Consider the following 14,310-nt stretch of genomic DNA (forward strand, 5'->3'; position numbering starts at 1 on the left):
CTTTTTGTTTTATCGATTGAGATTTATATGTCCGTTTTAAATAATTGAAATTACAACATATGCGGAAAATATTTTCTATTTTTATTTATTTATCTTTTTAATGTTATAAAATAAATAAAATATAAACATGATCATAAGATTGTGAAAGGAGAATTATAATTATTTTTAATATATTATATTAAATTAGGTAGAGATATTTTAGAAAAATCAAAACTAAATATGAGAATGATATAATCTGTTGGAGAAATATCCATACCCAAAAATCCAAAAATGACATTTCTGATTAAGTGTATTTTATTTCAATTGAAAACTTGAGTGTAAACTTGATAGGTACTTCAGCTTTAATAATATCGATTAATCTCAGTTGTTTTAAATCTTTCATGGTTAAAATTTGGTTCAAAATTCTTGGTTCGGCTTCCTAGTTATTTTGCTCGATGTATGCTGGGTTATCACTTTAAAAAACATCCATAGCTCTTAAACAGCATACCCATTAAAGAAATAAATAAGCCATTCAAATATTCTATTTCTTTCATTAAATATAAAAAATTAATTACAAATCTATAGATTTTCAAAACCTTTTAGGGGGGTGTATTCAACTTAGCATTTTAAGAGATTTGAGTTTTATTGAGATTTCGATGATTTTAGGGAACTTCATATGATTTATGTAAAATCCTTTTAAATCCCACCTAAAACTATGAGATTTGGATTCTTATATTTTTAACTAAGAAAATTCTCTAAAATCCTCTGAAATCCTCTGAAATCATTTAAAATCAAATCCACAAAATGTTTTCAATAACAATGGATTTTAGAGTGAATTTTAAAATGATTATTTCAATAACACTGGATTTCATGAGACTTTTTAAAATCCCTGATTGAATAACACAAGATTTGTAAACTTTTTACAAATCACTTGAAATTCTACTTTGAATACACCCCCCTTAGATTTTGAAACTATTACAATTTACAAACGAATTTTGTATAGTATATCTAACCCACAATAAAAGATTTGAATAATTTAATTACACTTTGACCCAAAAAAAAAGATTTCAAACACTTAAATTAAAGATTACTTTCCAAACTAATTTAAGATATCCCATACTAAAATACTAAAGATTACCTTCCTAAATTAATTGATATGTTGACCAAGAAAGGATTAAGTAATTTATGTCATATATGTTACCAAAACTTTTTGTTGACCACGTTTGTATATATCTACGTTTTTTTGTTTTGGAACAGGTGTATATATATATACATTGAGGAACACATAATGTGTATTCATCCATTGAAACGAGGAAGGAGGAACAAGAGTGAAAAAGATAGTAAAATTAGCATAAATAAGAGTGACAAATACAAAATCCACACCAAAAGAATCATGAGATCTGTTGCTTTGTTGTTGGTTTCTCTTGTTCTTGTGTCTTTCATTTTGGGACATGTCAAAGGTATAATCCAAAAACCCCTAATCTTTTGTCAACTACAATATATTTTTTTTTTCAAAAGCAAAGGGTTTCTATGCCATGGTGTTTTAGTCCTTCTCAATAATTAAGATCTGATTTATGTTGTTGTTGATATATAAAAAATTAACAGAAGTGGAAGCTCAGAAGGATATATTCTTGGGAGGATGCGGGAAGGACGGAAACAAAACATGCATAGACGACTTTGTTAAGAAAGGAGCCATGAAGCCTAAGAGTTGCGAGTGTGATGACTTCGGCGACGAACATTTATGTCGATGTACTATGTAATGTTCCTTGCTAGGTTTTATTTTTGAATTTGTTGTAGTCCTTCAAATATAATTTACTATGAATAATCTAATACATAATAAGGAAACCGGTTTTATTATGATATGAAATTCTGAATCTTTTTCAATGTTGGAAAAATCATAAAGAACATAGACTTGGATTACTTAAAAATTTTGTTTTCCTTAGGACTCTCTGCATCCACTTCATAGTCACTTCTTAGATTATAACATCAGAAATTATATAAACATTGTTACGATATTTGTTTCAGAATGAATATAAAAATTAGGTTCCAAAAAAATAATTAAAGATGCACATTAATTTTGATTTATACGTTTAAGAACGTTTATGTTTTGTCATTAAATGTATATGTCCTACCATCCTGGTAGTGTAAACTAGTATCTCATAAGATCTCTAAGTTCAACTAAATTTATTAATACGTTAGTTAGGTAGAATCAAGATTAAAATAGAAAATATTTTTTAGCTGGCCTAATTTTGACTTAAATCACCAACCACCATCGATCTCGAGATATGCTTATGCGGTTCTGCCAATAATTTCATTTTCTTACGACTAATGTGGAAAAATAAAATACTACTACAAGACAAAGTATACATAGGCCGTTACAAGCTTTTATCGATTATGGCATTAGATTAGAGGAGACTAGCTCAATTATATAAACAGTTCACTAAAAAATGATTTATTATAAAATAATGGTTTAGATGAAAAACTATTGTACGCAATCGTCTTGCATGGAGGCACGTATAAAGATAAGATTAGAAGAACAAGTGGCTCTCTCTCTTTCTCACTTTCTTTTTACATAACCACTCCAAAAATAAGTTCAAGGATCAATCATTCACCAGTCACCACCATGGAGAAGACAACATCATTCTCCATCCACGAAGGAAAGCCAATTCGATGCAAAGCAGCCATATCTAGAAAACCAGGAGAAGCATTGGTGATTGAAGAGATCCACGTTGATCCACCTCAAGCTTTCGAAGTTAGGATTAAGATCCTATGCACATCTCTATGTCACACCGATGTTACTTTCTCCAAACTAGACAGTGTAAGTTTTACACTTAATTATCAACGAACTCATGCATGATCTATTTTTCAAAACTAGTTTTTTTTTTTTTTTTTTTTTTTTTTTTTTTTTTTTTTTTTCACTAATTAGCATTTTTGAAAATTATAGGGACCGCTTGCAAGGTTTCCTAGGATTCTTGGACACGAAGCAGTCGGGTAAAATCTTCTTTATGTACTTGTTTTACTTTCGTTTTTGTTTTTTCAAGAATTTCCCTAATTACTATATTTTGTTGTATTTTAGTGTGGTAGAGAGCATTGGTGGACATGTGGATGGCTTTCAACGAGGCGACGTCGTTTTGCCAGTGTTTCACCCTCACTGTGAAGAATGTAGAGATTGCAAATCCTCAAAGAGCAACTGGTGCGCAAGATTTGCTGATGACTTTTTATCAAACACGAGGCGATACGGAATGACTTCAAGATTTAAAGACTCAATGGGAGAAGACATTTACCATTTTCTCTTTGTATCGAGTTTTTCTGAATACACGGTCGTCGATATCGCACACCTTGTCAAAATATCTCCTGAAATGCCTGTGGATAAGGCGGCATTACTCAGCTGCGGTGTCTCCACAGGTTTCTTCTATATTTCTTGCGTAGGGTTTGTAATTAGGGGTGAAAGCATTAAAGAACTTTTTTTGGGGGTTAAAACATAAAAAGAAGTAGATATCGAGGATGGGTTTGTTATTAATTACAATAAGTCAAATAATGGACATGGCTTTATGGTGTGTATTGTGTAATAATGTAATGTACACGTGGATCAGGAGTTGGAGCAGCTTGGAAAGTGGCAGACGTTGAAGAAGGCTCCACCATTGCTGTTTTTGGCCTTGGTGCTGTTGGACTTGCGGTATCAAAATATTGTCTCCCACGATTTCACATATTTTATAAACATTGGTAATTATTAAAATGATTTGGTAACAGGTTGCAGAAGGAGCCAGGCTGCGTGGGGCAGGAAAGATCATTGGTGTTGATCTCAATCCTGATAAATTCGAGCTAGGTCAAGTAATGTTGGCCTTTTAAATTCAAAGTCATCACTACTTTTTTGGCTTATTCTGAGTTCACCATGTTAGGTGTGGTTTATATCTTACAAAGCACTAAAAACTAGTTGTTGTAGTTGGTCTAACAAATGATCCATCCGTCCAGGTTTGTATTATATTTTTGTTAACGAAACCAAATCCAAACGTAATAGTTCAGACGTTCTGTTTCTTTATAACTTATATTTAATATTCCCATTGAATACACATATGTTTGCAAACTATATGATATTTAATTTTATAACATGGTATGTAGTGTAGCTGTTTACATCATCCTTCGATTTTAAATACATATATGTTGTCTAGAATAAAATATTACAGTTCATTTAATTATTGTACTAACAATACGATAAAACGAACTATTTTGCATTGAAAAAGCTAAAAATAAAAGATTTCAGCTTAGCTAGCTATCACTTAATATTGAAAGAAAAAACTATATTTATCATGCATAAACTTATGCCTATATCTACATTATTGGATAGGTAAGAAGTTTGGTATAACGGATTTTATCAATCCTGCCTTGTGTGGAGAAAAAAAGATTAGCGAGGTATGTATCTAATATATATATATATTACACCATTTCATAGCTAGTTCGTACTAGATTTTAACATCACAACTATATATACTTTGTCGGAAAATTATGATGAAAAGGTGATCAAAGAAATGACAGGAGTAGGAGTTGACTACAGCTTCGAATGCGTTGGTTTACATTCTTTACTGACCGAAGCATTCAACAGCACCCGCACGGTACGTTTATACACGATGTTTTGGTTTCTGATCAGTCAGTTCAGAATCATTACAATGGTAAGACATGCAAAAGTGATCAAACTAATTAAGTCTCTAAGACTTTCAACAAATCAAAATGAAATTACAGGGTTCAGGAAAGACGGTAGTGTTAGGGATAGAGAAGGATCTAACGCCAATAAGTTTGGGTAGTTTTGATCTTTTTAGAGGCAGACATGTTTGCGGAAGCATGTTTGGTGGTCTTAAACCCAAACTAGATATTCCGATTCTAGTGGAACATTACTTGAAAAAGGTATTTACATTTTTATCATCTATTTTATATGATTACACAACTTTACATGTTATGTTTTTTATGGGAATGACTATTTCGTTTACAATTTTCAGGAGCTTAATCTCGATAGTTTTATCACACATGAATTGAAATTTGAGGAAATCAACAAGGCTTTCGATTTGTTAGTGCAAGGGAAGTCTCTCCGCTGCGTTTTATGGATGGACAAGTAAATAAAGGTATTGTTTAAAGAAGTGATTAATTAGGACTCTTCTGTTTTTTAATTTTATTTTATTAACGACTCAGCGACTCTTCTGTTTTTACAGTATTTTTAACTTTTTTTTTTGCATAAAGTTACAAATATTACGTGTCATTAATTATTAATTATATATAGAGTTCATTAGATGAAAATGCCATGCATGGATAGCATATAGTTACCAATAAGTGATAACATATTGACACTAGTCATGAAACACACCTAAGCAATTGTATAATTTACCAAAAAATAACAATTGTAATTATTATTGTTATCAACAAAATCAACAGCTAAGGCTTTTATATGTCCTGGGTGTGTTTCCCAATTGTAACGCTAACAAAAGCTGTAAGTTCCCAAAAAATTTCTCTTATGTTGAAAATATTTAAAGTCATCACAAATTGTATGAATCATATATGTTTGACCAACAATATTTATCTAAAAAGGAAATTAAAGATTACATTCCAAAACTAATTAAAGTTACCCATAAATCACGTTGAAGAAAAATTGGGTCTTTGAGCGAGAACATACTTCCAAATCGTGTCCATATCAAGCCCTTTCATTTTTATTTTATATACACATACAACCATTGAATCATCATTTCATCAGCCGTTACAAAAAGAACACAGAGAAGAAAGAATCATGAGATCCGTTACTTTGCTTCTGCTTTCTTGTATTCTCATGTCTTTCATTTTTAGCCATGTTAAAGGTAAAATATCTAATCTTTAAAATACATGTTTTCATGAGAAAAAAGGTCTAGATCTCATCTTCAAACTTTAAACTTCAACTTTAAAACTAGTTTGCATATTGAATAACTACAATCTTCTTCTGTTTGAAGTATTAACAATTCTTGTGGTTTGGTATATACAACAGAAGTGGAAGCTGGATTGAGTCCCATGGCGGCTAGCCTACGTGTCCGGAAGGATATATTTTTGGGAAAATGCGGCAAAGACGGAAACAAGACATGCGTGAACGACTTTGTTAAGAAAGGAGGTGCAGCCGATAAGCCTATTAGTTGCGAGTGTGATGACTTTGGCTTCGAACATTTATGCAGATGTAATTTTGCTTGATGTGTAATCTCTCTTCGTTCATAGTCTTTGTTATATCTCTAAAGAAAGAAAAATTACAATAAATAAAAAATATAACCCAAGAAATTAGAGTTTTATTGTGCGGTGTGTGATAATCTTGAAGGGTCTTGTACTCTTTAACATTTGTACATGAAGCCAACAAGATATGATAATGAGACACACTTGTCTGTGTCTCTTTCTTTTTGAGTGTCCACGCAGACTAATTGATAGAGACAAGTGTGTTTAGTATCTTTGGTGTCTTACAACCTTATTTCCACAAAATTATGGAACAAACAGAGAGAGAAACAGAGCAATGGAACTGATTTTGTCTCTTTTAACCATTTTCCTGCTTCTTGCATTGTCTGGGAGATGCATATGCTGTGGTAGGAGCGATTTCCCCGAGGGTTTCGTTTTCGGAGCCGCCACTTCTGCTTATCAGGTTTGTCCGAGTTCGGTTTTTACAACTTCTAGGATTCTTCCATTTATACTCCCATTTTTTGGATCATCTGAAGAAGAAGAAGTGTTTGGTAATGGTTTGTGAAAGTGGGAAGGAGCTTTTGATGAAGATGGGAGAAAGCCTAGCGTTTGGGATACATTCCTTCACTCTCGTAATTTAGAAGCTTTTTTCATTTATTTCAATATTTTGTGGTATGATTACTAGTGTTTGGATTCTATTTCATTCTACAAAGTATATTGTCTTTAATTGACAGGTAACCTTAGTAATGGAGACATAGCATGTGATGGGTACCATAAGTACAAGGTTAATTTATTCACCAAGCAAACTCTTAAAGAGTTTGATTACATCAACATTGGCTTTGTTATGACATCAGAGATTTTGCTTTTGCATATGCAGGAGGATGTGCAGTTTATGGTGGAAACTGGCTTAGATGCCTTCAGATTCTCCATTTCTTGGTCTAGGCTTATACCGAGTAAGTCTTCTTAAAGAGTCTTACTGTTTATGCCAGATTCTCACTTGATGAGCTCTTATCTCATTTAGATGGAAGAGGTCCTGTTAACCCAAAGGGTTTACAATTCTATAAGAACTTCATTCAAGAACTTGTAAGCCATGGTGAGACCTGTTTCATATCCTAACCAAATCTTGAATACCAAATTAATTTTGATTTGTTGAGTTTGTACTTAAGTTCACTTACAACAGGAATTGAACCACATGTTACACTGTTCCACTACGACCATCCTCAAGTTATTGAGGATGACTATGGAGGGTGGATCAACCGCAGAATCATGTAGGCTAAATAGCCACATTTTACATATCTTGTAGTGTAGAAAAGCAAATGGTTGATATAATCTTGTCATTGCAGCGAAGACTTTACTGCTTATGCAGATGTTTGCTTTAGAGAGTTTGGTCATCATGTCAAATTCTGGACCACGATCAACGAGGCTAATGTATACACAATTGGAGGTTACAACGATGGGATTACACCGCCTGGTCGTTGCTCCTCACCGGGAAGAAACTGCTCATGGGGAAACTCTTCAACCGAACCATATATCGTAGGCCATAACTTATTGCTTGCGCACTCCTCTGTTTCAAGACTATATAAGCAAAAGTATAAGGTATATGTGCTTATACATGTGTATATATTTTACAAAACCATCTCTTATATGTGTGAGTATGAGCTACAAATTGTATATAATGTGCAGGATAAGCAAGGTGGTTCTGTAGGCTTTAGCTTATTTGCACTAGGGTTTACACCGTTTACAAGCTCCAAGGATGATGACACTGCTACTCAAAGAGCCAAAGATTTCTACCTCGGTTGGTGAGTCAGGCAGAAACAGTTTCCATAAGACTTTTTGAATTGCAAAAACGTATCTAAGGTTTTAAGCTGAAAACAGAACACTCTGCTCTTTAAAAATCAGGATGCTTGGGCCTCTTATATTCGGAGACTATCCCGATGAAATGAAAAGAACTGTTGGATCAAGGCTGCCAGTTTTCTCAAAGGAAGAATCAGAACAAGTTAAAGGCTCATCTGACTTCATAGGAATCATTCACTACCTTGCTGCTTCGGTCACAAACATCAAACTCAAACCTTCTATTTCTGGAAACCCTGATTTCTATTCAGACATGGGCGTATCTATGACATGTAGGAATCATACGCTATCTTTTGAATAACAAAACAATGTCTCTGCTTCTTCTCTTTCTTGATAGTTTGTTTTTGCTAATCATCTCTTCTTTATTTTACTGCTTGGGGAGAGACAGACCTTGGGAATTTTTCAGCTTTTGAGGTAAGAGTTTCAAGGCTACAAAACTAAGATGCAAAACTCCCAATATTCTTTATACAGTTAAGTCTTAAAACACATAAGTGTTTTCAATTCATCTTTCTTAGTTGTTTTGTTTTGTTTGGATAAGTATGCTGTTGCTCCATGGGCTATGGAAAGTGTCCTTGAGTATGTGAAGCAGAGCTATGGCAATCCACCTATCTACATTCTTGAAAATGGTCTCTTTCACCGTTTCTTCTCTAATCTCTCTGATCTCTTTTGTAAGTTTGTTTGTGTATAAGTCTGCTTAATTTTCTTGCCACTTCAAACGAATAGGTACACCACTGAAGCAAGATTTGCAGCTGCAACAGAAAGACACACCAAGGATTGAGTATTTACATGCTTACATCGATGCTGTTCTCAAATCCATTAGGTACGTAAAGTTTCATATTGTACCATTTTCTTCTATTCTCTTGTTGATGTACTAAAGAAACAGATATTACTTTGTGTAGGAATGGATCAGACACGAGAGGTTACTTTGTATGGTCATTTATGGATTTATACGAATTAGTGAAGGGTTATGAGTTTAGTTTTGGATTGTACTCTGTCAATTTCAGTGATCCTCATCGCAAAAGATCTGCCAAACTCTCTGCTCATTGGTACTCTGCTTTTCTCAAGGGCAACACCACCTTTCTTGGTTCTCAAGGCATTTTGCAATTGCAGCGCAACTTCTCTTCTTCAGCTTCTTGATAGTAATGTTGCGTTTATACATTCTGATAAATCTGGTTTGTTCGGTAACGTTATAACATCTGGCCTCTCTGTTTTTTGAACTGCTTGCCATTTTAATGTCCATAACCCGAATTTTATTTTTATCAAAACGGCATGCTTTTTCTTATGCTCATATAATAGGGGGATTTTTAAAAAGATACACATAAAATAACTCAAAATATCAAACATAATACATATATGGAGTGTTTGAAGTAAATGAAAAAAAGTTAGTAATGGATTGGTACACGTACGTAAAACTCCTCACCAGATAAACATTATACCAAATAATTAAGACTTTGGATTTTTCCATCCAAGCAAGTCGGCTAGAGAGAAAGGTTAGTGGGGAAGCACGTACATGTGATCTTGTGTAACAATACCAAAGTCTCACCAATACAACTTTTGATCTTTAGGCCACTATTAGGACAAGATCGTGTTTACCACACCTTCTAATCTTTCCGACACAATCTCTCATCTAACATTCCCTTAAGTACTTGCTCATCTTTTCTCTTTTCTTAGTATCCCTACTCAAACCTTAAACCCACCGGACCATGACTCTTTTCACCATTTCGTGCCTCGTCGTGGCACTATTCTTATGTCAGTCCTTGGTTCATGCCTTAAATAACGGTTACTATGGGTATACTCCGACGGTTGCCAACTACCTCCCTGAGAAGCCTCAGAACGTCATGAATCCGGTGGACGCGTGTTGGCGACTCAAGTCTGACTGGGCTGCCAATCGCAAGGACCTAGCGGATTGCGTGGTAGGGTTTGGTTCATCTAACGTGGGAGGCAAGAAAGGTAATATATATGTTGTCACAAACTCTTACGACAATGCGCAGAACCCTCAACCAGGTTCTTTGCGGTACGGCGTGATCCAAGACAAGCCGTTATGGATCACTTTCGCTAAGGATATGGTCATAACCCTAGAAAACGAGCTCATGGTCAATAGCTATAAAACCATAGATGGGAGAGGGGCAAAAGTGGAAATTGCTTACGGACCTTGCATCACGATACAAGACGTGACAAACGTAATCGTGCATGGGATCAGCATCCACGACTGTAAACCGGGGAAGTACGGAATGGTGAGGAGCAGCACGACGCATGTCGGTCATCGTAAGGGATCGGACGGTGATGCTATCGCCATTTTCAGCTCTTCGAATATTTGGATCGATCATTGTTACCTAGCGAGATGCACGGACGGGCTCATCGATGTGATCCATGCTTCCACAGGAATCACCATTTCCAACAACTATTTCACTCAGCATGACAAAGTCAGTTTAAAAATTTTGATAGTCCATCATTAATATTAGTTAGTTAATGTCTTGAGCGATTAATATGATCACATTTATCATAGTTTGATATTGGTTGTTATATATGTATAGGTGATGTTGCTTGGACACAACGATGATTTTGTGAAAGATGTGAACATGAAAGTGACCGTGGCATTCAATCATTTTGGACCAGGACTTGTGGAGAGGATGCCAAGGTAATTAGTTTTTTTTTTTTTTTTTTTTCTCATTTAGAAACTAAAACAACAAGTATATATTAAGGATTTAGACTTTTGTAATAATGTAAAAAAAGTGTGGTGGGTGCAGGGTAAGACGAGGGTACGCTCATGTGGCAAACAATAGATACGATAAATGGATAATGTATGCAATTGGTGGTAGCGCCGATCCAACCATTTTCAGTGAAGGCAACTATTTCATTGCTTCTGATAAATCTAACAGCAAAGAGGTATTTTAATTTCACCCCCCTAACTCAATATTGTAATTAGCATATATTTCATCTAAAGATCATTAGCATATATTAAGATACTATAAACTATACCTACGATTAAAATAAATAGGTGACAAAGAGAGAAGTAAAAGGAGGGTGGAACAATTGGAGATGGAGAACTTCAAAAGACGTTTTCAAGAATGGAGCTTACTTCGTACCTTCTGGTTATGGCAGCATCGGGCTGCCGTACAGTTCTGCTCAGCAATTCACAGTCGCACCGGGAAACTTGGTTCCTTCTTTAACCGCAGATGCTGGTCCTCTAAACTGCAACCGCAACCGTCCTTGTTAATTGTTAATACAGTATATATATATACTCTTTTCACGAGAGGTATCTCTAATTTCTGGTAGCAAGTTACTTTTTTTTTTTTCTAGTTTATATCGATTTATGATTTTGTATGAATTTGCTACACAAGCACTGGTTGTGAAAGATGAGACACGTCAAGAGTTTGTAAGAAAAAAGTGCATTTTTATTTATTTCGTGTATACATAAATAATTACATATAAATATGAGGTTTTTTTCTTAATTTTCTTTTGGCATATACATTAATACATATAATATGCGATATGCTTTTTTAATCCAATATAACATACTTTATTTGTCATTGCAAGAAAGGGAAAATCTCATATCTATATAATTCCTTTATCTTGTAACTTTATTTTATGAAAGTCAATAGTAATTCGTAACGCTTTTCGTTCTTGCTCGTTTATTTATATAATCTTTTTTTTTAGAAGCTTGATTGCTAATGGGATATATATGGTTCTGGTCATAAAAGTCCCTTATACTGATATCGATGGACTTGGACTTTTGTTGATTATATGTTTTATGAAGTATGGACTATTGACTTCACAATCATGAAGACTTTGAAAGGGGTTTGGGCTAAATCTAAATGCTAGCTCATTTTCCAACCTATTTTTGATGTTTCTAATTTTCTAGGTAATATAGCAAGTCTTTATACAAATATTAGAGATTTTCTTACAAATTAAAAATATTATTTTATCATTATTGAATTTATGAGTTCTAACTTATGAATTCTAACCTATAATTATGTTCAGATTCAAGCTGGTTCCAAATTCTCCATGATGATTACTTTTTAATTCCGCCTAAATTTCTCAATTTTTTTTTGTAGTTCCTGTATTCAATTAATGTCTTCAACTGAAATGATGAAATACGAAACTTATTGAAATTTGAAAGTGATACTCTTTTCAGTTTTCATAATATGAATACATATAGTTAGCTCTAAAGATCGGCATTTATTTCTTTCTTGTTTTTTTTGTCAACAAGATGGGCGCTTATAATGGATCTATATGAAGTATTGAACGAATTTAATTTTGTTCTTTACATTATCTCATGTTTATTTTTTTCAGCATTAGATCTTTTTTTTTTTTTTTTTTTAGATCTTTAATACAAACTTGAATGACTAAGTCTGATATCCGAAGATGCACGTTAACTTATCACATCCTAGCTGGCGTATAAGCTAGAGAATCGAACACACAATATACACATTTGTTTGTGTGTATATATGGTGTAATTGGTCTATGAGCAAGTACCAAGTGTACCTTATTGGTTAATGCAGCTGCAACTGCACTGGCAAAAAAACTTTTTAATTTAGCTTGATTTTCTCTGTTGTGTGAAACATTTTATATTCTCTGTGAGTTTGTTTTTCTTTTCACTTAGGATAACTAGTATATAGTATTAAAATATTTTAAAAGTTAGCGGTAATGAACAAAACGATTTAATGCAGTCCTGTCCATGACCTTCGAAGTCTTGAACCATGTATATGAATGACACAACATTGGTTTTTGACTAGTTATGCACAACTATATTGGTTTTGATTTACTGTCAAAACATCATGGCTTGTCAATGGGCTATTTGATGGATTTTTGGGAAGAGGGATCCATCCTAAACACGCAGTTAGAATGCCATTAGTTCAAGTTCGTGTATGCCATTAGTTAGAATGTTGCATTCAAACCACGCAGATTAATTCGCAAGAAAAAAATAAATCTTTTAGTCTTCATTGGCGATGAAATGATCTTTGAGACGTATTTTCCAAAGCGTGGTCATTGATCAAATCATTTTTTTTCATTCTATATATTAAATAAAGTTTGATCAACTCGAGAGAGGCTACTTCATTTGGTCACTAGTTAGACTGACTCGAAACAAGATTGTTGACGGGTTGATTTTTCTATCAAGTAACAAAATTTGGAACTATGTTTAAATGTTATCTTCTGTATTTTAGTTGTATCGTATATATCAAAGAGACTCAATGAATTGGTTTTCACTCAAGTCAACTTCCATTTTCTTTTTCCCTTAAAGTCGGTACGCCATTATTGTGTAAGATAGCGAAACATGCAATAAACTAAACTACAAGAGACTCGTAACATTATTGTATAGCAGCAAAAGAAGACTTAAGAACCTTTGATGTTGACGAGATAATACTATGGGTGATGGGTCGTATGAACAAGTTTTAGTATTAGAATTAACTTCGTATAATGTTTGACTTTGTAATGTTTCCTTTGACTAGTACATATTGTGTTGAACATATATATACAGACAACTAATCTCTCCATCACACACACATACATACATACATACATACAAATTACCAAATAATGTGGATTAGTCCATATTTTATAGTGTCTTGACATATTAAAATAATACACATTATCTTGACATATCATAATAATAAAGACTATCTTGACATTACAACCATAGATATCTACAAAAACATTTTCTAGTTAAACGCTTTTGGATATAGCTGCAGAGAATTGCTGGAAAAAAGAAACGCTTTTGGATGGATATCTCCATCTCCTCTATTTGACAATTAGGGGAAGATTTCGTATTCCTTACTCTTATATTTAAGCAAGCTGTGAATTATGATGTCTATTTCATTCAATCTTTGTCTTTTACTTTGATTGATAATTTACGATATATGAGTAGTCAATTCTTTAGATAATTATTGAATTTCTCCTTAAGCAATGAGAACTAACATTAGAGTGATTTGGTGGTGGCTCCTTATTCAACTTGTAATTAGTGGTGACAATTTAGTTTGAAAGTGAGAGTTTAGCAACATTAAAGTACGTACTGAAAATATAAGATTTAGTATTTAAATGATGATATTCATAATTTCTCAATATCTAGGGTCTGATTAATATTGCTTAATTAATTATTATGTTTCTTATGCAATTTTCATGCCTTGATTCGTTGTATTAACTAATTTGGTTCCTTTTCTAAAACCATAAATGCATAATCAAACCTAAAAACAATACTCTTATAATATTTTGGTAAGTGACACATAATCATTGTGGTACACTTCTATACGTAATTATTTACTCGTAGCAATGCACTTGCAAATCAAGTTACAACTAAAAACCACTATAGCC

General features: G+C 33.5%; 5 protein-coding genes across 8 annotated transcripts; all 5 read left to right on the forward strand.

Moving 5' to 3' along the window:
- Positions 1–1,265: 1,265 nt before the first annotated feature.
- On the forward strand, positions 1,266–1,853 carry LOC17878122 (putative defensin-like protein 234). Its single transcript, XM_006282812.2, has 2 exons — positions 1,266–1,439; positions 1,585–1,853. Exons 1-2 carry the CDS (start codon positions 1,268–1,270, stop codon positions 1,737–1,739), a joined length of 327 nt encoding a protein of 108 aa, XP_006282874.2. The 5' UTR covers positions 1,266–1,267; the 3' UTR covers positions 1,740–1,853.
- Positions 1,854–2,536: 683 nt separating this feature from the next.
- On the forward strand, positions 2,537–6,074 carry LOC17878153 (alcohol dehydrogenase-like 5). Its single transcript, XM_023778285.1, has 10 exons — positions 2,537–2,797; positions 2,924–2,970; positions 3,056–3,384; positions 3,573–3,655; positions 3,730–3,805; positions 4,325–4,389; positions 4,494–4,589; positions 4,717–4,878; positions 4,971–5,093; positions 5,981–6,074. The coding sequence occupies exons 1-9, from the start codon at positions 2,603–2,605 to the stop codon at positions 5,085–5,087; spliced, it is 1,170 nt and encodes a 389-aa protein (XP_023634053.1). The 5' UTR covers positions 2,537–2,602; the 3' UTR covers positions 5,088–5,093; positions 5,981–6,074.
- Positions 5,679–6,272, forward strand: LOC17877418 (putative defensin-like protein 235). Its single transcript, XM_006285367.2, has 2 exons — positions 5,679–5,816; positions 5,981–6,272. Exons 1-2 carry the CDS (start codon positions 5,750–5,752, stop codon positions 6,175–6,177), a joined length of 264 nt encoding a protein of 87 aa, XP_006285429.1. The 5' UTR covers positions 5,679–5,749; the 3' UTR covers positions 6,178–6,272.
- Positions 6,273–6,353: 81 nt separating this feature from the next.
- Positions 6,354–9,280, forward strand: LOC17878313 (beta-glucosidase 3). 4 transcript variants are annotated; one of them, XM_006283509.2, is made up of 13 exons: positions 6,354–6,613; positions 6,719–6,782; positions 6,885–6,934; positions 7,028–7,103; positions 7,172–7,243; positions 7,331–7,418; positions 7,494–7,746; positions 7,834–7,949; positions 8,050–8,273; positions 8,390–8,415; positions 8,540–8,627; positions 8,725–8,821; positions 8,901–9,266. In XM_006283509.2, exons 1-13 carry the CDS (start codon positions 6,488–6,490, stop codon positions 9,136–9,138), a joined length of 1,518 nt encoding a protein of 505 aa, XP_006283571.1. In that variant the 5' UTR covers positions 6,354–6,487; the 3' UTR covers positions 9,139–9,266. The 4 variants fall into 4 exon arrangements, with proteins under 4 accessions (XP_006283571.1, XP_023634050.1, XP_023634051.1 ...); XM_023778282.1 differs by having other exon boundaries at positions 7,494–7,949; XM_023778283.1 differs by lacking the exon at positions 6,354–6,613 and having other exon boundaries at positions 6,864–6,934; positions 8,901–9,280.
- A 412-nt stretch (positions 9,281–9,692) lies between these two features.
- LOC17880244 (probable pectate lyase 16) lies at positions 9,693–11,401 on the forward strand. The gene is made up of 4 exons (XM_006286173.2): positions 9,693–10,424; positions 10,536–10,639; positions 10,749–10,887; positions 11,000–11,401. The coding sequence occupies exons 1-4, from the start codon at positions 9,705–9,707 to the stop codon at positions 11,216–11,218; spliced, it is 1,182 nt and encodes a 393-aa protein (XP_006286235.1). The 5' UTR covers positions 9,693–9,704; the 3' UTR covers positions 11,219–11,401.
- Positions 11,402–14,310: the final 2,909 nt, after the last annotated feature.

This window comes from Capsella rubella, unplaced genomic scaffold (genome assembly GCF_000375325.1).
Source record: "Capsella rubella cultivar Monte Gargano unplaced genomic scaffold, Caprub1_0 scaffold_7, whole genome shotgun sequence".
NCBI lineage: Eukaryota > Viridiplantae > Streptophyta > Magnoliopsida > Brassicales > Brassicaceae > Capsella > Capsella rubella.

Excerpts from the sequence above, each read along its gene's own strand:
- LOC17878122 (XM_006282812.2), top strand. The coding sequence starts at position 1,268 with ATGTGTATTCATCCATTGAAACGAGGAAGGAGGAACAAGAGTGAAAAA. Across the intron at positions 1,440-1,584 it reads CATTTTGGGACATGTCAAAG|AAGTGGAAGCTCAGAAGGAT; the intron begins GTATAATCCAAA and ends AAAAATTAACAG.
- LOC17878153 (XM_023778285.1), top strand. The coding sequence starts at position 2,603 with ATGGAGAAGACAACATCATTCTCCATCCACGAAGGAAAGCCAATTCGA. Across the intron at positions 2,971-3,055 it reads CTTGGACACGAAGCAGTCGG|TGTGGTAGAGAGCATTGGTG; the intron begins GTAAAATCTTCT and ends GTTGTATTTTAG. Across the intron at positions 4,879-4,970 it reads TGGAACATTACTTGAAAAAG|GAGCTTAATCTCGATAGTTT; the intron begins GTATTTACATTT and ends TACAATTTTCAG.
- LOC17877418 (XM_006285367.2), top strand. The coding sequence starts at position 5,750 with ATGAGATCCGTTACTTTGCTTCTGCTTTCTTGTATTCTCATGTCTTTC. Across the intron at positions 5,817-5,980 it reads CATTTTTAGCCATGTTAAAG|AAGTGGAAGCTGGATTGAGT; the intron begins GTAAAATATCTA and ends TATATACAACAG.
- LOC17878313 (XM_023778282.1), top strand. The coding sequence starts at position 6,488 with ATGGAACTGATTTTGTCTCTTTTAACCATTTTCCTGCTTCTTGCATTG. Across the intron at positions 6,614-6,718 it reads CCGCCACTTCTGCTTATCAG|TGGGAAGGAGCTTTTGATGA; the intron begins GTTTGTCCGAGT and ends GGTTTGTGAAAG. Across the intron at positions 7,950-8,049 it reads AAAGATTTCTACCTCGGTTG|GATGCTTGGGCCTCTTATAT; the intron begins GTGAGTCAGGCA and ends TTTAAAAATCAG.
- LOC17880244 (XM_006286173.2), top strand. The coding sequence starts at position 9,705 with ATGACTCTTTTCACCATTTCGTGCCTCGTCGTGGCACTATTCTTATGT. Across the intron at positions 10,425-10,535 it reads ATTTCACTCAGCATGACAAA|GTGATGTTGCTTGGACACAA; the intron begins GTCAGTTTAAAA and ends ATATATGTATAG. Across the intron at positions 10,888-10,999 it reads ATAAATCTAACAGCAAAGAG|GTGACAAAGAGAGAAGTAAA; the intron begins GTATTTTAATTT and ends TAAAATAAATAG.